At 40.3% G+C, this 22391-nt stretch overlaps 1 protein-coding gene across 2 annotated transcripts in view; it reads left to right on the forward strand.

Annotated features, from left to right (window-relative positions):
• Positions 1 to 22391, forward strand: part of SOS1 (SOS Ras/Rac guanine nucleotide exchange factor 1) — a 322749-nt gene that overhangs the window by 258164 nt on the left and 42194 nt on the right. For both annotated transcript variants that reach the window (XM_030195899.1, XM_030195900.1), the window contains exons 17-18: positions 3715 to 3832; positions 20529 to 20701. In XM_030195899.1, the coding sequence (XP_030051759.1) occupies positions 3715 to 3832; positions 20529 to 20701 (291 nt within the window). The remainder of the gene's footprint in view (positions 1 to 3714; positions 3833 to 20528; positions 20702 to 22391) is intronic.

Below are 22391 nucleotides of genomic sequence, written 5' to 3' on the forward strand. Positions count from 1 at the left end.
AAGGTGAGTAGTGGAGTGCCTCAAGGATCGGTGCTGGGGCCGATTCTGTTCAATATATTTGTGAGTGACCTTGCCGAAGGGTTAGAAGGTAAAGTTTGCCTATTTGCGGATGATACTAAGATCTGTAACAGAGTGGACACCCCGGAGGGAGTGGAAAACATGAAAAAGGATCTGAAGAAGCTAGAACAATGGTCTAAGGTCAGGCAATTAAAATTCAATGCCAAGAAATGCAAAGTGATGCACTTAGGGAATAGAAATCCACGGGAGACGTATGTGTTATGTGGCGAGAGTCTGATAGGTACGGACGGGGAGAGGGATCTTGGGGTGATAGTATCTGAGGATTTGAAGGCGACGAAACCGTGTGACAAGGCGGTGGCTGTATCTAGAAGGTTGTTGGGCTGTATAGAGAGAGGTGTGACCAGCAGAAGAAAGGGAGTGTTGATGCCCCTGTATAAGTCGTTGGTGAGGCCCCATCTGGAGTATTGTGTTTAGTTTTGGAGGCCGTATCTTGCTAAGGATGTAAAAAGAATCGAAGCGGTGCAAAGAAAAGCTACGAGAATGGTATGGGATTTGCGTAACAAGACGTATGAGGAGAGACTTGCTGACCTGAACATGTATACTCTGGAGGAAAGGAGAAACAGGGGTGATATGATACAGGCATTCAAATATTTGAAAGGTATTAATCCGCAAACGAACCTTTTCCGGAGATACGAAGGTGGTAGAACGAGAGGACATGAAATGAGATTGAAGGGGGGCAGACTCAAGAAAAATGTCCGGAAATATTTCTTCATGGAGAGAGTGGTGGATGCTTGGAATGCCCTCCCGCGGGAGGTGGTGGAGATGAAAACGGTAACGGAATTCAAACATGCGTGGGATAAACATAAAGGAATCCTGTTCAGAAGGAATGGATCCTCAGGAGCTTAACCGAGATTGGATAGCAGAGCCGGTAGTGGGAGGCGGGGCTGGAGGTTGGGAGGTGGGGATAGTGCTGGGCAGACTTATACGGTCTGTGCCAGAGCCAGTGGTGGGAGGTGGGACTGGAGGTTGGGAGGCAGGGATAGTGCTGGGCAGACTTATACGGTCTGTGCCAGAGCCGGTGGTGGGAGGCGGGGATAGTGCTGGGCAGACTTATACGGTCTGTGCCCTGAAGAGCATAGGTACAAATCAAAGTAGGGTATACACAAAAAGTAGCACACATGAGTTGTCTTGTTGGGCAGACTGGATGGACCATGCAGGTCTTTTTCTGCCGTCACCTACTATGTTACTATGGAGGGCAGGTCCTGGCTACAGGATCTCTTCCAGCCTCTCCACAGTGATGTTCTCCCTTCAAGATACCTTTCTTCTCTATGGTAGTGCAGAGGTTGCCAGACTGGAGCTGGGCCTTCTCTACTATGCCCCTGTAGGCCTCCTCTATAAACCTCTCTGCCTCAGCTCCTCTGTTATTCTAGCCTCCAGAGATCGGACCCATTCCCTGAATGCTAGGAGCTCTTTACACTGAGTACCCACATACGACTTCGCACCAACTGAGAGATAAACATGTGAAACAGTGAAAAGACTGGATAGCCCCCATCTCGCTTTTGGAGTGATGCCTTCATTTTATTATTGGTTATTTCTTAATTAGGTTGCTAATGGAGTGGGAATATGTAAACTAAAGGCCCTAAGATTGCTAGTTATATGGTAGGTTATGCTAATATTTTGGGGTTTTTAAATTATTATTTTAATGTTATTAGTAGGTTCCCCTTTATGGATCTAAGTAGACACTATTTCTAAGAGCTAATTATTGGCTGATAGAGATTCCCTAATTACATTTGTAGCCTCCTAATTGGGTTAAGGGCCTATAAATCAGAGATTAGGCCATGGTTGGGCAGGTTGGTGGGAGAGAATTAGTCTAAACTGAGGCTTCCAATGTCTTTTAGCTTGCTTTATACCAATACTGTAGTAACTGTAAGATAGCCCCCTTAAATGCTAGCTTATGAAACTATAACAGAGACTTTATATGCTAATAACAACTATTCCTTAATCTCCTTTGCTAATTGAGCAGAGTGACTTAGAATTCAATAGGTAACCTCTGCGACGTTATTTTAAGTCTACCTTTCCCCAAGTTTAAAAACAGTTTCCCAGCAAATCCTTACCAATGATGATCTCTCCCTCCATTACCTGTTATGTAAATGACATTCCGTTACTAGCAAACATCTCAGGTACATGTTCAGATCTTAATATTTTACAAGACTGTTTAGATGCTATGTCTTCATGGGTAGTAGAATATAGACTTGTTCTAAATATTGAAAGAGCAGCTTGTTGGATCACAGAGCACTTGAATCACCCTGCATTGATTCCTGTGTTATTTGGCAGAACCTTATTGGTATTGGATACTTTTAAATACTTGGGGGGTATTTATTGACTTCAGAAGTGAAGTTTCAGATCTGCTATAGTAATCTGTAACCTACCATTAAAGTAATCCCTGCTCGGTGTGCAGCAATGTCGTAAGAAAGCAAATAGAATGTTAAGAATTATTAGGAATGGAAAACAAATTGAGAATACCTTTGTATCGTTCCATGGTGTGACTGCACCTCAAATACTATATGCAGTTCTGGTCACTGCATCTCAAAAAAGATATAGTGGAATTAGAACAGGTACAGAGAAGGGTGACGACAATTATAAAGGGGACGGGACAACTTCCCTGTGAGGAAAGGCTAAAGTGGCTAGGGCTCTTCAGCTTGGAGAAGAGCCGGCTGAGGGAAGGTATGATAGAGGTCTATAAAATACCAGCTGGAAAGGAATGGGTAGACATGCATTTATGGTATACTCCAAAGATTCTAGGACTAGGGAGCACACAATGAAGCTACTAAGTAGTAAATTTAAAATAAATCATAAAAAATATTTCTTCACTTGACATGTAATTAAAGTCTGGAATTCGTTGCCAGAGAATGTGGTAAAAGCAGCTTAGCAGGGTTTAAAAGAGGTTTGGATAATTTCCTAAAAGAAAAGTCCATAAGCCATTATTAAATGCTTTTTCTTTATTAGTCTTAATGTAGGTAGACCACTACTCGAAAGCACTTGATACAAACACTAGCACTTATCTTTAGAGGTGGTGCACACAATGGACATTGTTGCCCGATCAAGTGTTCTGCTGTGTAGTCTTTCACATCCAGCGTAGGTGGATAAATGCTGTTGTTTGTATCAAATGCTTTCGAGTAGTGGTCTACCTACATTAAGACTAATAAAGAAAAAGCATATTGGTTGCTATATAACCTTCATCCATAATTAATCACTACATGAGGTGGAGGTTTACTATATTTCAGAAGGTTTTTTGGCCGATGATGAAGAGAAGATCATAAAGATCTGTTTCAGCTCCGTCAGATTATTTAATATCTTGGAACTCTTTGAGGCCTTTTTCCTTCCTGCATTGTATTGCATGCCTTCTGTGTGCTTATTATCAGTCAGTACAGCACATATATTTTTGCCATGATAATTTAAAACCATCTGGCTCCCTTCTTATAGCTGCAGATGGACCAGTTTGAATTTGTGTGGTTCATATAGTACATCAGCTTTAGATAAATGTTAGTTTGTTCACTAAAAAGCCCCACAACTTACAAAGAATTTGTTTTTTCTCCAGAGCAAATATTGCTAAAACTAATCTACACTGTATAGCTTTAACTTTAGATTTATTTAGATGTTTCCTTTTATTTCTTACATTATTTTCCTTTCTTTTAGCAAATACCAAGTCGCCAAAAGAAGATATTAGAAGAGACTCATGAACTTAGTGAAGATCACCAAAAAAAATACCTGGCAAAACTCAGGTCAATTAATCCACCATGTGTGCCTTTCTGTGGTATGTTTGTAAATAACTATATACATATATACGTTTTGTTGTTGTTCCTAAATTGATATGTAAAGTGTGAATTAGAAAGCAAGTGTTTTAAACATCCCTATGGGAAGTGAATAGTCTTACAATATGATTATCTATATTGTCTAAAGGATAAAAGGATCTGGGAAGATGAGAGGGGAATGGGAGGGAAATAGAAGTAGGTTAGGATAGAGAAGCAAACATGGATTTTGATTGAAGTCCCTAACTTAGCCTTACTAAAGGCAAATTTAAAAAAAGGTATTCAAAACATATTGATACCAGTTGATGTGAATGTGTCAGTGTGTGTTATCAAGGGCAAACTTTATCTTATGGCCCTGTTTATTGGGTGACTTTTTATACTACATTTCAATTAAATAACAAAGCTGTTCACATAATATAAAATACAATTGATCTTTGCAGTTTATTAGATTTTTATGAAGGCTCAACCAGTCATAGATAGTGAGCTGGCTTAATATATTTTGATTTTCAGGAAGAATCTTACAGTCTCTCATGAGAAACTGTTCAGGAAATTACAGTCATGAGATAGGAGGCTATGTCCTGCTGGAAACTAGCTAATGGGCAGAAAACAGAGAGTAGGACTAAATAGTTTTCCATTTGGAAGAGTCAATATTAGAGTGCTCCAAGGGTCTGTGCTAGGACCTGGAGAAAGGAGGAATGAGTGTGATGTCATATTTACAGAGGCCATAAAATTATTCATCATTGTTAGAACAGAGAATTGTGAGGAACTGTAGAAGGATTCTTTGAGACTAGGAAAATAGGGGTCTTTTCCTTTTCTAAGGTTTGCCACTAGATTTAGCGTTCGCTAAATGATGATAAGCCCATGGGAATGTAGTGCACGTTAATCATTAGTGCACACTAAATCCGTTAGCACCCCTTTGTAAAAGGAGCCCTTAATGTGGACAAATTCAAAACTGATGCACATTGGAAAAAATAGTCCCATATGGAGATACAGAAAGTTGATTTCTGAGTTAGGAGTCACCACCTAGTGAAAAAAATGTTGATACTATGGACAACGCATCACACAGAAGTTTAAATAAAGTTGAAAAACAATGACAAAAGGTTTTTCTGACCAATGATATTAAAACAATATCTCAGTGGAAGAATCTGAAATCCAGTAAGTGTTTTGGTATCTGGAATCTTTTTGTTGTGTTTTAAATTTTGTAAGATTATCTACAATGAAAATTATGTTCTAAATTAGCTGGGTTCCTCTGTTTTGTCACGCTACAATGGACAATACATCAAAATTTTCAGCCTATTATCTCAACTGCCCAAAACAGCAAATGACATTGGTGCTCATTTTCAAAGCATATAGACTTACAAAGTAACATAGTGGGGCATTTTCGATATGACGTGTAAGTCTGACTTTGGACGTTTTGCTCAAAATGTACAGACTCCAAATAGCAAATAGCCATTTTTGAAACAGCAAAAACGTCTATTTTTTTTTTTTTCAAAAACGTCCATTTGCTAGATATTTTTGTGCTCTGTTCATTTATCTTTTTGGTCCATTTTTGAATAAAATATGTCCAAGTGAAAAACAGACAAAATCAAGCTATTAGGAGGGGGTGGGGGGGGGGGAATGTAGGAGGAGCCAGCATTTTTTGTAGACAGGCCACACAGACATCCCAGCAGAGCAGTGGGGCACCCTAGGGAGGCACTGCAGTGAACTTCACCTAAAAGCTCCCAGGTACACATCTCACTGTTTCTCCCTTATATTGTATAGTGAGCCCTCCAAAACCCATCAAAAATCTACTGCACCCAACTGTACACCACCACATTATGGTGTAACAGAGTGGATTACTGAACTGGGTCCCCTTCTCCACAGTGCAGTGCACCAGGGGCGTAGCTATGGGTGGGCCCAGGCCTACCCAATTTTGGCCCAGGCCTACCCACCCAAGCGCACACACACTGCAGCAGCAGCAGCAGCAGAGCGTACCACGGCAGAGACGGCACCCGCTCGCGCTCTGGCTCAGCTGATCTTAGTCTCCAGGTTCCTTCCAGCCTGATTTCTGCTCAGGCCCGCCCACCACCACCCAAGCGCACACACTTACTGACTGCAGCAGCCTAGCGTACTACCACGTTGCGCCGCGGGCACCCGCTCAGGCTCAGCTGATCTCTCCAGTTGCAGGTCGCATCAGCGCGTCATAGTTGTTTTCCATCCTATGTGGAGTGGACGTGGCTGTGTGCGGCGGCTGGTGTGCTGAACCTCGCTCTGGCTCGGCTCCGTCCACGGCATCTGAGGGCATAAGTGCACATGCACGCACGGCACGCAGGGTTGACTGTTGATTAGTGCAAGCCTCAGCCTTCCTTGGCCCTTCCCTGGAATGTGGGAATTGGGAAAGAAAGGTTCTCTTCAAATCGAGATCATTCCAGAATCCAGATCCAGAATCGAGTAACTTTACTGCCAAGCAGCAGCAGCTGCCAGCCCAGCCCAGCCCAGCAGCAGGTAATAAAATAGTAAATGGTTTTTTTTTTTTTTTTTTTGCATTACATCATATAATTTTTTTTTTTTATTTTTTATTTATACTTTCCAAACTTTACAATACAAGACAAACTTGCTAAGTAAATCAGACAGAATATTATGAAGTTATCACATTCATCTTACGAAGATACATTAATGCCTTTTTTATATCACAAAAAAAAACGAGACCAAGGCGTTACTAAGAATAAATGGGGAAAAAATATAGGTAAATATAACTAAAGAACAGACTTCGCACGTATCATTCTTCCTTAATTTCTTACAGCTTTAAACATTAGTTAGAATGTAGAAAAATCATAACTGCTCTGGCTGGAAAAATATATATTTTAAACCTTGATGTTTCACCACACATTTGCTTGGGTAGTTTAAGAAGAAAGAGGCTCCCAATTCCTGGGTCTCTTTCCTCATGCTCAAAAAAGATTTCCTAATATCCTGCGTTTGTTTCATTACATCCTGAAATATACGAACTGTTTTACCATAAAACAAGTCATTTATTCGACGAAAGTATAGTCTTTTTATAGCTTCAACATCTTGCAAGAAAACAAATTGAACCATTAAAGTCATTCTTTCTGATTGATCAGATATAGTAGCTTCCTACAGTTCAGATACATTTAAGTTTGTTTGTTCCATTAAATTTACAGGTTTATCAGTTAGGGATCCTGCTTCCAAGGAGATCTTATTCAAGCTTTATAGTTTGAGCTGTAAACTTTTTTATGCCAGTCAGAGATTCAGAAAAGGCATTCATTGCACTTACAAGAGAAGATAGTTCTTTCGTAGATTTGTCCACATTCACCGCTAATTGTTGGAGAACACTCCAAATGTTCTCCAACGACACCGACCCAGGAGCAGATTTCAAAAGCTTCCCTTCTAGGCTCAGGCCTTCCGGCCTTTGCGACCCGTGTGGTACAGCCGCTCTAGCCCCTTCGATTAGGGGTTCATCATCGACACCCTCTTCGGATTCGAGGGAACCTCTCTGGTTCCGGCGTCCTTCTGGGTGGGGCGGTGGTTTAAGCGCCGGAGGAGAGAGAGTGACATCGAGTCCCAGGACCTCCATAGCTCCCCCGCTATGGGGGACAGCGGGAACACTCACGGCGTCTTGGGAAGAAGTTCGCGAGATGAACTGCTCGATCGAAAGCTGTTGCAGGGATGAGGTCCGGGGTATTGAAGCTTTACCCCGGACCGTACCCTTCCGTTTAGTATGAGGCATAAACAAAAAGATTTAGTTTTTAAGATGCGATCGAATCGAGGAGATCAGAGCTCACTCAACTACGTGCCGCCATCTTGAAACGCCTCGTCATCTGTACATCATATAATTTTAACATCATCATGTAACTTTTTTTTAATTAAGCTAGCTGGGGCCTGGGCACTATTAAAATTTATTGTTGCGGAATTTCTGGGTGGGATAAGCACTTCACTGCCTAGGACAAAAAATGTATATATTTAATTATTAAAATATGCCTTTTTTTTCTTTTGCCCTGCAGTGAAGAGCCCACCCCCACCCAGAAGCCCACCACCATGACCTGCCAGCATTTTGATTACTCTTTTGTAAACAAAATGATGGCTGTGGTCTGGTAATGGGCTTCTGGAATGGGGGGGGGGGGGGGGGGGGTAGACGTTTCACTGCCAGTGCCTAGGGCAATGAGGAGCCCATCCCCAACAATAAATTTTAATAGTGCCAAGCTAGCTTAATTTTAAAAAAGTTGTCTTTCTCTCATTTTGGTGGGTTTTTGGGTGGGGATGGTCTCTGCCATGCCTAGTTTAAAATTAAAAAAAAAAAAGTGTAGGCGCCGGCGGTTTTCTCTGGGTGGACTGGTGCGTGCAGAGGTGGGCATGAAAAAAAAAGTCTGTCTTTATTTAATTCCATAGGGGGTGGGTAGGGAGTAGGACAGGGCTCATGCTAGGCTACAGGGAGGAGTGGGGTGAAAGATAGAGCTGATGTTTAGCTATGGGATGGATGGTGGGGAAGGGAAGGATTGATACTGGACTACGGATGGAGGGGGGGAGGTAGAGAAGCGAAGGGCTGATGCTGAGCTACTGGGATGGGTAAAGAGTATTGAAGGGAAAAGCTGATGCCAGGCTGCTGGGAGAGATGGGGCTGGGTTTTTGTAATATGTTTTAAAATTAATGTGTGCTGAATTGTGATCAGTTTAGAATTGTAGAGATAATGTGGCATAAAAATTTAGAAAATCAATACATTTATAATTTTTGGTCCTTTATTCTGTAATTGATGAGGGTTGGTCTGTGGTCTGCATGTGACCACGAGCAGATGAGAGTTTCTGCTAGCATGTGGTTTGTATGGGGATCTATGAGTCTGACTTGTCTGGCTTTTCCAATGGGATGTGTATTGCTGTTGTGTATATTCACTGCTGCCTTTTTAAAGGTACTGTTATTGGAACTGGTGCTATCGTTTGCAATATAGGCTCTAAGAAGCCTCTTTGCAGGATCACAAAGTATTTGGCAACAAAGGGATTTTGTGTTGCTATTATTGAGGTGCTACTACAATTTGAATACATTGTTCCAGGATTGTGGGGGTGCTAAGCTTTAGTAAAAGGGCAACTTTATTATGCTTCTGCTACCTATGTTGTTGGATGTATTATTATTGTTTGTTACATTTGTATCCCACGTTTTCCCACCTTTTTGCAGGCTCAATGTGGCTTACATGTAACTGTTAGTGACGTTAACCGATTCCGGTCTGAACAAATACATGGTATGAATGAATACAAAGTGATACTGTTGTAGAATGAGGTGCATGTATGGTAGGTACAATTGGGGGAACTTAGAGAGGGAAGGGGGGAAGAAGAGTCAGGTAATGTCTGTTACGGTCTTTGGTTACATTGTGTTGCAAGTGTCCAGGTATTTTTATGTTGGGTCGGTGGGGTATGCTCTTCTAAACAGGTCTGTCTTTAGTGTTTTCTGAAAATTTAGGTGGTCGAGCGTAGTTTTTACTGCTTTTGGCAATGCGTTCCATAGTTGTGCGTTTAGGTAGGAAAAGCTGGATGCATAGGTGGATTTGTATTTGAGTTCTGTATGTAAATGTAAACTCAGAAGATCCTTATCACAAAATTTACTGAAGTTATTATGATTTTAGCTTCAAGGAGAGAAAAATCCCGGAAGTGTTCCAGAGATAAATATATTTCCTGACAGTGTTCCTTATTCTGCCCCCATGGCAAAACAGAGTTCATTACTAAACTACTTCAAAAAAAACCACATATAGAGGAGCATGGTGAGGATGCAGATAGAATTGAAAAACCACATCTAGAGGAGCATGGCGAGGATGCTGTTCCCTCAACAAGTTCTACTTTATGCTCACAGATCAGTAAACTTGGTGTGCAGCCGATGGAATTACTTTCGGATTTATCCGACATTGATGAACCACCAAAACAGCCAAAGTTACAGGGTTTCCCAGTTTGTACAATTAGTGGCAAGTCCCGAAGTTTTTTATCTCACTGGTATGATAAATTTTGCTGGCTGGAATACAGTGCAACACACAGATCCAAAAAATGATATCCCCTGTTATATCTAAAAAAAAAATTTTAAATTGGGAGGAAAAACCTCAAATCATAAAGGAGCACTCCTTCGTTGATAACACCAACATTAGGGAGGACTTTTAAATCATCACGGGTAAAAAAAAAAAACCTCCTCCTGTTTTTTGTTATTTTACAAGGTAATGTTGGCTTTTGCCTTTACGTTAATATATTCAAAATAACAAAATAATTGAAATAGTACAGGATAGTTGCACTTATCTTTTTAATCTACAGTCGATTGGACACCTCCCACGGGCCCAACTTTGGCCTCAGTTTCGAATCCTTCCTCAGGGTACAGTGGTGTCCGACTGATCAAGTCTGCAGGAAAAGCGCAAAGAAATTTTCAGCTTGATTTTTTAATAATAAGGCTCTACAAATGTGCTTTTAGCTTCTTCGTCCTTACAAAGTGCTCTAAATCTCGGTCTGCTTACGAACACAAAATTTCTCAAGATGGCTGCGATTTATATAGTGTTGACGTCAGACGCCTATATACTACGCCCCTCCTTTCCAATGTCAATCACAAATGATGTTTAGTAATCTGAAACTGCAGTTCTTCCAAAAAAGTTCATTCTTTCAAAAAAATTTTTATTCTTTCAAAAAAATTTATTCCATTCTATTTTAGTATTTATCCCGAAGGGATCTATGTAATCGAAAAATCCAACGCTGTTCATGTCTGAGTAGGAGGAGTTTTCTATCACCTCCTCCTGTCTGCCATTTCAATTGTTGAAGTACCCAGCATTTTAAGCTTTCAAAAGCATGCCCTTCTCTATTACAATGAGCTGCCAAAGGTGCAGTAGTCTTCTTGATATTAATATCACTTTTATGTTCGATAAGCCTAACAGATAATTTTCTGGATGTTTGCCCAATATAGAATTTGTTGCAACTGCACATAATACAATATACAACCCAGTCTGACCAGCAAGTAGTACTTTGTCGCAAAGTATATTTCTTTCTTGATTGAGGATCTTCAAATTTAAGTTTCGACCTCTACTATACGCCAATCTTAATTTACTCTGCTCAAAACCCGGTGGTGGGAGGCGGGACTAGTGGTTGGGAGGCAGGGATAGTGCTGGGCAGACTTATACGGTCTGTGCCAGAGCCGGTGTTGGGAGGCGAGGCTGGTGGTTGGGAGGCAGAGATAGTGCTGGGCAGACTTACACGGTCTGTGCCAGAGCTGGAGGTGGGACTGGTAGTTGGAAGGCGGAGATAGTGCTGGGCAGACTTATACGGTCTGTACCAGAGCTGGTGGTGGGAGGCGGAGCTGGTGGTTGGGAGGCGGGGATAGTGCTGGCCAGACTTATACGGTCTGTGCCCTGAAGAGGACAGGTACAAATAAAAAGTAGCACATATGAATTTATCTTGTTGGGAGACTGGATGGACCGTGCAGGTCTTTTCTTGCCGTCATCTACTATGTTATGTCTGTTTGACATGCCAATGTGTCTTAATCGCTTCTGCCACTTTATTAATCCTTGTAGACTGACGTAGCACACATGTCATGATATTTTGTTCTTACCCGTGATGATTTAAAGGTCCTCCCTAATGTTGGTGTTATCAACGAAGGAGTGTTCCTTTATGATTTGAGGTTTTTCCTCCCAATTTAAAAAAAATAAAATTCAGATATAACAGGGGATATCATTTTTTGGATCTGTGTGTATCATTTATTTGAGTCGATATCCAAGCTAAGCTCTTGTGTCAAAATTATATTGGAATACAGTACAAGTCAGGATGCAGTGTTGTGCAAAGTGTGCAGACATTTTTCTGATACCCGGGCTGAAGAAACTTTCACAAGAACTGGCTTTAGAGATTGGAAGCACATGAATCAGAGCTGCTCAAAACATGAATCCAGCAAGGCACACTGTCTTGCACTAGGAAAATCTGAAGACTACAGACAAAGTCACTTACCAGGAGGTCGGGGAAACATTTTTAATCAACTAAACTAAGATGCCATGAACTTTTCTTTAGTTGAAAGGAATCGTGAACACATCAAAGTAATACTTGATATTGTGATATTCTGTGCCAAGCAAGAAATTCCATTATGCGGACACAGAAGACGCCTTAAATAAAGGAAACTTTTTGGAAATGTTCAAACTCCTTAGCAAATATGACAATAGTATCCAAAGTCGCCTTGAAATACTTCCAAAGAATGCAACTCTAATGAGCCCAAGTATTCAGAATGAACTGTTAGAATCTGCCACTTTACTACTGTTACGCAAAATCAAATCCGAAATACATGAAACCGATAATACATACTATGCAATTCTGGGTGATGAATGCAAAGATCTCTCTAAATGTGAGCTTGTTGCAGTATGTGTCAGGTACCTACACAAAGGGGTAATAAAGGAAAGGGCAGTTGGATTTGTTGATACTGCAGATTTCTGATAAAATCATAAAAGTGATTGAAGTTGGCTTTAGCTTTGATGGAGCTTCTGTGATGTCTGGAAACAAAGGAGGTGTTCATGTCATTTTGAAACGCACGTTTCGGCGGGCTGTTTATGTGCACTGTAATTCTCATTGCCTCAATCTGGTTCTCTGCACAGCATCTAAAGCATGTCCCTCTGTTAGCACATTTTTTGAAATTCTGAACTCCTTGCATAGTTTTATGACGGGTACATATAGGCATGCTCATTTTTTGGAAGTACAGAAACAACTGCATCCTGATAGACAATGTCTTGAACTTGAACTATCAACAGACACAAGGTGGAGCTCAAAATCTGGCTCTGTGAAAAAATTATTGATGCTTTTTTTTTTTTTTTTTTTTTATTTATACTTTTGAATATAATTACAAGTATTACACTTGAAGAGAAAATCAGACTTAAATATTTCTGTATATTACAATAACCCATTGAGATATATAAGAAAAATTAAATGTATATAAAAGAAAAATTATAACAAAGCATATTGTAGTACTAGTCTTCTTTAGACCTTAAAAAGTGAGGGGGGAGTATAAACATTTTCAGGAGATAAATTAGGTATGAAATCAAAGAAATGCTTTGCACCCACACAGACTAATTATTCATATTCTCAATCTAGACATCAATTTGATCTCAGCTTCTTATCATTTATAAAGGACTTTAAGTGTTCTGGATCAAAAAAAATATATTTGAGCCCAGTATATTTTACCACACATTTACAGGGGTAATTAAGATGAAATGAGGCTCCTATAGCCAAAACCTCTTTCCTTAAAGTCAAGAAAAATCTTCTTCTATCTTGCGTTTGCTTTGTAACGTCCATATAAATCCAAATCTTTTCACCATAAAACTGAAGTTGGGAATTTCTAAAATATAATCGCTTAATTGCTTCCAAGTCTTGCTCAAAAATGAAGGAGGCAATTAAAGTCTTACGTTCCAAAATTTCAAATGAGGAAGATTCTAGAATATCCGTTAAGTTCAATTGTTCTTGATGTTTTTTTTCTTTTTCAATCTGTAGTTCCATATTTAAAGCTTCATCCGATTTTTTTTTTTTCATTATATAATATATTCGGTTAACTGGAGGAATATGTTCTGAAGAATACTTTAAATTTTCTATTAAATATTTCTTAAAGGCATCTAGAGGAGAAATCCCCATAAACACAGGAAAATTAAGAAAACGCAAGTTCAGTCTGCGATTATAATTTTCAATTTGTTCTATTTTCCTGTGCGTCCAATTCTTATCCTTAATAGATAAAGTTGAGAATTCTTGTAGTTTCTTTACCTCTTCCTTTATTTCGTTAGTTTGATTGTAAGAATCTTTTTTTATGGCTTCTAACGATTTAGAGAATAAATCAACAGTACTTACTAACGAGGCAATTTCCTCTGTTGTGCTGGTCAATTTGGTGTCGAGTTGTTGCAAGGCCTCCCAGATGCTCTCTAGGGTAACCGTTGTCGGCTTCACTAGTGGCACCTTGGGTTGGTTGAATGGGCTCAAAGAACCCGATCCTCTGCTGGAACTCATCCGCTCAGCGCCCCCTTCGGGGACACCTCCCTCATCGCTTCCCGACGGAGGAATCACCAGCTGAGACGGCGATCCAGTAGGAGGAGGCGGCGGATTGAGAACCGGAGGTGACAAAGAAACGTCTAGCCCCAATTCTCTCAGTTCTCCTACTGAGAAGACAGCAGGGCGTCCTCCGGTTTGTAAGTCTGGTGTCCTCACGACAAAGCTCTCAATAGTTCGTTGTGATGGAGAGGAGGTTCGAACTGAAGGGGTAGCAGTTCTTACCAATCCTTTACGTTTTGTGTGAGGCATATTGAAGAGCAGGAAAAACTTTTGACTCGCAGCGTTCACTAAGGGAGATATGCCGCGAGGTTAATGTGCCGCCATCTTGAAACTCCCAGGGCCTCTCAAAATTATTGATGCTTTTTGATGTTATTCTTGAAGTACTTGCTGAATTTTCAAATGCTGCTGGACAGACAAGACTAGATTCCCTATCACTTCTACATCAGATAGAGACAAAGAAATTCTTATTTCTGGCAGTTACATTTGGGAAATTATTTGAAAGCAGTGATTTTGCCACAAAAGGACTACAGATTGCCACGCTGTCTGTTACAGATTGCATTAATTTTATAGAGTGTCTAAAAGAAACTTTTGTTCAGTTTAGGGAGAACACATCAAATGACTTTGATAAAGTTCTTAAATTAACAGAGGATCTCATGGAGAAAAAAAGTGGGATGTTTCTTCCTCTCGAAAGACAAAGCTACCTATAAAGTTTGGTGATTCATTGTTTTTTTCCACTTTGGGTAAATCTTCTTCTGTGCAAAGCAATGAAGATTTGAGACGTCTGTGGAATGAGATTATTGACTGCCAGCTAAGTGAACTGAATAATCGTTTTCAAGATGATGCTTATGGAATGATGACTGCTTCTGCTGCCTATATGCCAACATCTGAGGCCTTTGGCCGAAGAGAGAGTATACTGCCCCCATGTACTTTATATGGCATTACCAGAGGAGGCTGAATTAACAGTGTTTGTTCAGCATCTAAAACGCAAAGTAGCAGAAGGTATAAATTTTCCATCTTTAATTGAAGTACTAGACAGCTGCAATGTGGACATTTTTCCAAATGTCGGTGCCCTTTTAAGAGTACTTATCACTCTGCTGATGTCAACTTGCACTGTGGAATGACTGTTTTCAACTGTAAACAGGATCAAAACAGCATCAAGAGCCTCAATGCTCACCAGTCGCCTCCATAATCTGTCACTGTTATCATTTGAAAGAGAACTGTGTGATTAATTGGACTATGACAGAATTATTGATATATTCAACACCAAAAGACGGCGCCTCATTCTTTAGTGAGCATAGTTTCTCAACTTAATTTGCTACATACTATTATACAGCTTTGGAATTGTACGTTTATGCACTTACTGTTTTTGTATTAAAGCACACTGCACTGTTCTATTTAAATAGTTACACTTCTTGAGTGCATGTAACCACACCTGTACTTTGTTCTTGGATTTTATTTTAAACTGTTTGCTTTTACAAATGTCCCTAGCCTTCAGGCGAAACATGGTCATGTTGGATCATTTTCAGTAAAGTATTTTTGGTTTGTTCTTCGTCTGTGATTCGTTCTGTCCTTTGATATACATTTCTTATAAAGCAAAGTTGAAGGATATGTGCCAAACTGTGGCAATTTTATTTTGTCAGCATCAGAATAGCGAGAGAAAGCAGTAGAGCCAAAGGAAGGGGAAAAGTCTTCAAAGGTTTTCTTCCTGTTTTGCTTAATCAGGCATTTACATTTGTTAAGCAAAGTATATGCCATTGCTGTGATTATACTGTTATGTGTGTTGACACATTTGCCATTATAGTAGACATATCTGATCAAGTTTGATATGGCATAATGTAACTATGTTTAAAACTGTTGTTTTTTTTTCACATTAAGTAAGTGGTTTATGTTGATGCAGGGCAGCTGTTGGGCAGAATACTTAGAAATCCATCATCAAGTGCATTCTAAGGCATTATTTTGTAGTATTCCAAGAAACACTACTCATGTCTCTCTGTCTGTCTGTCTGTCTATCTATCTATCTATCTATCTATCTATCTATCTATCTATCTATCTATCTATCTATCTATCTATCTATCTATCTATCTATCTATCTATATAGTGCCCACCCATATTAGCTCTGGGCCCAGCCAAAATGTCAGGTCTGGCTACGCCACTGCACTGCACCGACCACTAGGCTACTCCAGGAACCTGCTTGCTGCTGTAATAGGACTAGTTATAACATCTGAGGCTGTCATAGAGGCTGGTATATACTGTTTCTTATACATTTTTTTTTTGGGGGGGGGGGGAGGGGTGAGAACGGGTGTCATTCCTTTATTCTTCCAGTGGTCATCTGGTCAATTAGAGCACTGTTTTGGGGCTTAGTCATTACTAAAGTCTAGCTCAAAATGTCTTAGTTTTAGCCCTGGACATTTTTGTTTTGTTCCATTGTGGCTGAAAAACATCCAAGTCGTAAGAACACCCAGATCACACCCTTAAAACACCCCGACCCACCCCCTTCTGACTTAGACGTGAACTGCATAGAAAAATGTCTGGAAAATGGGTTTCAAAAATACTGTTTTTGGGTTTCAAAAATACTGATTTTGGTGAGAAAAATGTCCAAATGCTTCTTTATGATGATTTTTAGGTGTTTTTCTCTTGAAAATGAGCCTCATAGTATCCTGTGTAACTGTGTACTTTGAAAATGAACCTCTTTGCTGCTGCTGTTTTTCCAGATGATACGTCCCAAAGGAAAGCCCCCAGTGGCTTTAAAAAATGCACTCATTGCCAGCAGACTATATCATCCCAGGTACATATAACTGGTGCTTGCAGTACCTGGAGATCAACCATAATCCTGCTCGCTATAAATTATGTTCACAGATGTTCAAGAGAGATCATCGTGATTGAGAAAAGTAGTGTAAATGATTTTTTTGATTAAATCCAGTGCATTGGCATTATTGGACCTGATCATCATCTTAGTCCCATTCAAAGGAAAAAAATAAATAAAAAGGACTTATATCTGATCTAATTGATGGCGAGGGCTCATGACATGCGGTGCAAGGTGGAAGCCAGGGTGCACCAATATCATATCAATATTAGTCTAATAAGATCCGCTCCCTAACAATTCAAAACAGACCTCACGAAACACATAAACTACAGGCTTCAAAATGGACTCTTTCCCACGAATAAAGGAAGTATCCTACTCACTCCACTACCAAAAGATGCTAAAAAAAGCACAATGGACCTAACCAACTATAGACCAGTAGCATCTATATCACTCATGACCAAACTCATGGAAGGCATAGTAATGAAACAACTTACTGAATATCTAAACAAACAATTCTACAAGAGTCTCAATCAGGATTTCGGTCGAATCACAGCACCGAAACTGTACTAGTGTCCGCAATGAACTCATTCAAACAGACAATAGCAAATGGTAACAACATCCTCCTCCTGCAATTCGACATGTCCAGCGCCTTTGACATGGTTAATCATAACATACTAATACATATACTAGAATACTTCGGAGTAGGAGGAACAGTTCTCAAGTGGTTCAAAGGGTTCCTGACCACAAGATCACACCAAGTAACAACGAACGCGGACAGATCACCCCCATGGATACCTGAGTGTGGAGTCCCCCAGGGATCCTCACTCTCACTAACATTATTCAACCTAATGATGATACCTCTAGCCAAACTACTAGCCAATCAAAACCTCAACCCCTACATTTATGCAGATGACATCATAATTTACATCCCATTCAAACATGATCTAAATGAAATCACCAACAAAATCAACCAAAGCCTCCAAATAATGCACACTTGGGCAGATGCATTTCAACTAAAACTCAACGCAGAAAAAACACAATGTCTTGTACTCACCTCACAACATAACACAAAAAACGTCTCTACCATAATCACACCATACTGCTCCCTTCCTGTCTCACAAAACTTGAAAATTCTGGGAATCACCATTGATCGAAACCTCACTCTTGACACCCACGTGAAAAACACGACGAAAAAGATGTTCGACACCATGTGGAAACTCAAAAGAGTAAAACCTTTCTTCCCGAGATACATCTTCCATACCCTAGTACAGTCAATGGTAATAAGTCATCTGGACTACTGCAATGCACTGTACGCCGGGTGCAAAGAACAGATGATAAAAAAACTCCAAACTGCCCAGAATACGGCCGCCAGACTCATATTTGGAAAATCTAAATATGAAAGTGCAAAACCCCTAAGAGAGAAACTGCATTGGCTCCCACTTAAGGAACGCATTGCTTTCAAGATCTGCACGATTGTACACAAATCATTCACGCAGAAGCCCAATCTACATGCTAAACCTCGTAGACCTACCTCCCAGAAACGCCACAAGATCATCCCGCAAATTTCTCAACCTGCACTACCCCAGCTGCAAAGGACTTAAATACAAGCTAATGCATGCCACTATGTATCAGTGTTGTAGAGCACAATTTTCTCTTTCAGATGATACTGTTCACAAGCTGATTCAGGCAGACTCTTTTTTAATAATTGGCTTTGAACTTTGGTAGAGTATTTAGCGAGGATGTCTGCTTGTCTGGCCTTGTGACTGAACGGTTCCCACACATTTAATGTTCTTGCATCAGTTCTCAAATTAAAACAAGAGAAGGGAATGGAAAGAGCCAACCACCAGAATCCAGGATGTCAAAATGTCTCTGTTTATTAACAATAAGTCTTCAAAGAACATGTCTAAAAGGAATGTCCATAAAAGTAATATACTATAGGTGCTCCTAAACATAGATTACCCATCACTGTAGTGTTTCGGCAACAAAAGAGTAATAATGAAAATTACTTCTTCAGGGGTGCTATAATGGTATGTACTCTAGTGCAGTGATTCCCAAGCCTGGTCCTGGAGGCACCCCAGCCAGTCAGGTTTTCAGTATATCCACAATCAATATTCATGAGATAGATTTGCATGCAGTGGAGGGAGTGCATGCAAATCTCTCTTATGAATATTCATTGTGGGTATTCTGAAAACCTGACTGGCTGGGGTGCCTCCTGGACCAGGTTTGGGAACCATTGCTGTAGTGAAACACTACTCCAGATATACTGAAATCTGTAAGGTACCAGCTGAGCAAAGTCAGTGTCTGCAGTGTTGGGTCATCTGTGTTTAGGAGTACCTATGGTATATTACTTATATCGACATTGTACATCCTTTTGGACATTGTTCTTTGAAGATTTATTGTTAAACATTTTGTAATAAAGTATGGCAAGAACTTTACTTTCAGTTAAGTAACTTTTTAAATGTGTTCTTCACTATATATTTTACCTTTACTTACATAGTAACATAGTAGATGACGGCCGAGAAAGACCTGTACAGTCTATCCAGTCTGCCCAACAAGATAAACTCGTATGTGCTACTTTATATGTATACCTGACCTTGATTTGTATCTGCCATTTTCAGGGCACAGACCATAGAAGTCTGCCCAGCACTAGCCCTGCCTCCCAACCACCGGTGCTGCCACCCATTCTCCACTAAGTTTCTGAGGATCCATTCCTTCTGAACAGGATTCCTTTATGTTTATCCCACGCATTGTTGAATTCCGTTACTGTTTTCATCTCCTCCACCTCCCGCGGGAGGGCATTCCAAGTATCCACCACTCTCTCCGTGAAAAAATACTTCCTGACATTTTTCTTGAGTCTGCCCCCCCTTCAACTTCATTTCATGTTCTCTAGTTCTACCGCCTTCCCATCTCCGGAAAAGGTTTTTTTGTTGATGAATACCTTTCAAATATTTGAACGTCTGTATCGTATCACCCCTATTTCTCCTTTCCTCCAGAGTATACATGTTCAGGTCAGCAAGTCCCCATGTGTCTTGTAACGCAAATCCCATACCACTTTTGTAGCTTTTTACATCCTTAGCAAGATATGGCCTCCAAAACTGAACACAATACTCCAAGTGGGGCCTCACCAACGACTTGTACAGGGGCATCAACACCTCCTTTCTTCTGCTGGTCACACCTCTCTCTATACAGTACTTTGAACAACACTGTTGATTCCATTGTAGAATTCTAGCATAAAAGTAGATAATAAATCCCAATGGATAGATAACTCATTTTTATATTTAATCATTGTTGATAATGTTGTTACAGAGTACTAACAAATATTATTGAAATTTTGTTCAGTTTGCTAGATTTACTGAAATACATTAGTGTGTTTAGTTGCTAATGCAGTTAAGCACTTTATTAGTAAATATGTCCCATTGCATAAGAGACCTACAGTGAATAAAAAACACGTTAATGCGGTAGCACCTTTTAGTAAATCTAGTGCTTATATGCTAAATTTCCAGTGTCATATTCTGTCCCAACATTTTCTTGTCTGGTTGGGGATGTTCTAACTCAGGTGAGTTATCGTATTGATAAATGTTTGTTATACTTTAGACCAGGTGGACCCCTAGGCACTTGGATTTCCAAGATATCCTCAATAAATATACGTGCGTTGTATTGGACTCATTGCTTCCATTGCCCGCAGCTCTGTTATGCATATTCATTGTGGATATCCTAGTTAGGTTTTCCCAAGAATAGGTTAGGAACCACTGATGTGGATATTGTTTCTATGCGTTCTGTACATATTTCAAGTCTGACAGAAAAGAGTGGTAGAAAACAAACTTTCAAGTCTAGAAATGCTAAAGAATGCAGTTTGATCATGTATGTATATTTTTTCTCCACCAGGGATTTATTTGACTAATATCTTGAAAACAGAAGAAGGAAACCCTGATTTTCTAAAAAGACATGGGAAAGAGCTTGTAAACTTCAGCAAGAGGAGAAAAGTGGCTGAAATTATAGGAGAGATCCAGCAATACCAGAACCAACCCTATTGTTTGCGAGTAGAACCAGATATCAGAGTGAGTTTACATTACCTGCCATGTAAGGTTTGAAAAGGAATCTGGTGTGATACTGTGTTCTTTAACTTACACTTCAGTAATTTCCAGTGTGGATCTTATGCAGAATTTATAATACTGCAGTAAATAAAGCTAGTACATTTATTTTAACATAGCTCAAGGATTCCAAGATATGTATTGTAAAAAAGTGGGTTTCAGTTTAGATATGCCATATTCTCGCTAATAATCGCCCGAGCTGTTAGGAACACTGGGTTTCTGAAGTCTAAGGTGGTCTGCTATTGGAGGCACTTCAGTTTTTTTAGGAAGCGTACAATTGGCGACAAGACAAAGACAGCCAACAGGCTGCTGAAGGGTTCAATAATTTTTAATTATTAAAATAATTGAGTGAAACAACACCTTGTTGTTGTTTATTATATTCTAATTCATTATTTAAGTTAAATAACTGGAGAAAGGGGGAATTAAGGCTGAGACCATACAGATTCATCTGTATTTGATTTGCTATGTGAGAACAGACTGTTACTGTGGAGATGGAACAGTCTCTGAAGATTGTAAAATTGCTGGGCTATCTTGGACAATACACTTGAAGAGTTGTATTAATGTTAAATTTGCATCACTTTGAGCTGGAACAACAGAGGCAAATTGCCCTGCTGGGCTAAGGAATGGCATGTTTGTATTGTCCTGACTGGATTTCAGCCATATAGGAGGGGGATTCCCTCCTGAAAGAGGAGGACTAGTTTTCAGGCCCAGATTCTCAAAACTTTGGTGCTGTTCTGAAGCATTCGAGCCTGAGGGAGGCTGACTTCACAGTAGCATTACTGACAGCAGGGTCAGTGTGGCTTTGCTTACTTAGAGCTGGCTGAGCAGGCTTTGAAGGACAGTGCTTCTTTTTTCCTTTGTGTTTATCTACACTGTGTTTGCTCACTGAATCACTGCTACCCCGTGGTTGTGCCTAGTGGAAGTCAAGGAGGATCACAGGAGGTTGGTGGGGGTGGAGCAAAGGTCTCAATTCTGAGGGCCTTGCATTAGGGTTGAGGGGAGAAGTGAGGGACTGAAGAGGAAGCAGTCAGCAGAGGAAAAATAAACCTAAGGTGCTGTGAGGAGAGGTACTTGACGCAGACATAGACAAAAAGGACTGAAGGGGCACTGAGGCATTGCACTCCACCTGCCCATGAAGACCACACATGTCTTACCTCTTCTCAAGGTTATGGCTGTGGATGGGTAATTATTGGGGGAATGAAAATTTGGATGTTACACTCAAAGGGTTTTCCAGCCCTGAAGTGGGGGGGGGGGGGGGGGGGGGGGGGGGGGGGGGATTATTAGAGGTGGGTGATTATTAAAGAGTATACAGCTTGTGTGTGTATATATATATAATTTTGCCACCTTTTTCTCCATATTGGTGTTTAAATATCATCCTACAGAAAAAAAAATCTATCACTGACCACTATACCAAGTGTAGGCCCTTAATAGGACATGAACATGGTGTTGCAAATTGTATGTTCTAATTGTCTCTTAGGGCCTTTCAAGGCTCTAGACTAGAGAATGACACGGGGTTGGGGACATGCAGTTAACCATGGGGGCAGGGACAGAACCCACAGGGATGGGGTGGAGGCAGACTTTGTCCCCGTGTCATTCTCTAAAAGTTTGAGACTATCCTTAAACAGACTATTCCAACTATATGGATCACGATCTATAA

Source organism: Microcaecilia unicolor, chromosome 3 (genome assembly GCF_901765095.1).
Source record: "Microcaecilia unicolor chromosome 3, aMicUni1.1, whole genome shotgun sequence".
In the NCBI taxonomy this organism is placed as follows: Eukaryota; Metazoa; Chordata; class Amphibia; order Gymnophiona; family Siphonopidae; genus Microcaecilia; species Microcaecilia unicolor.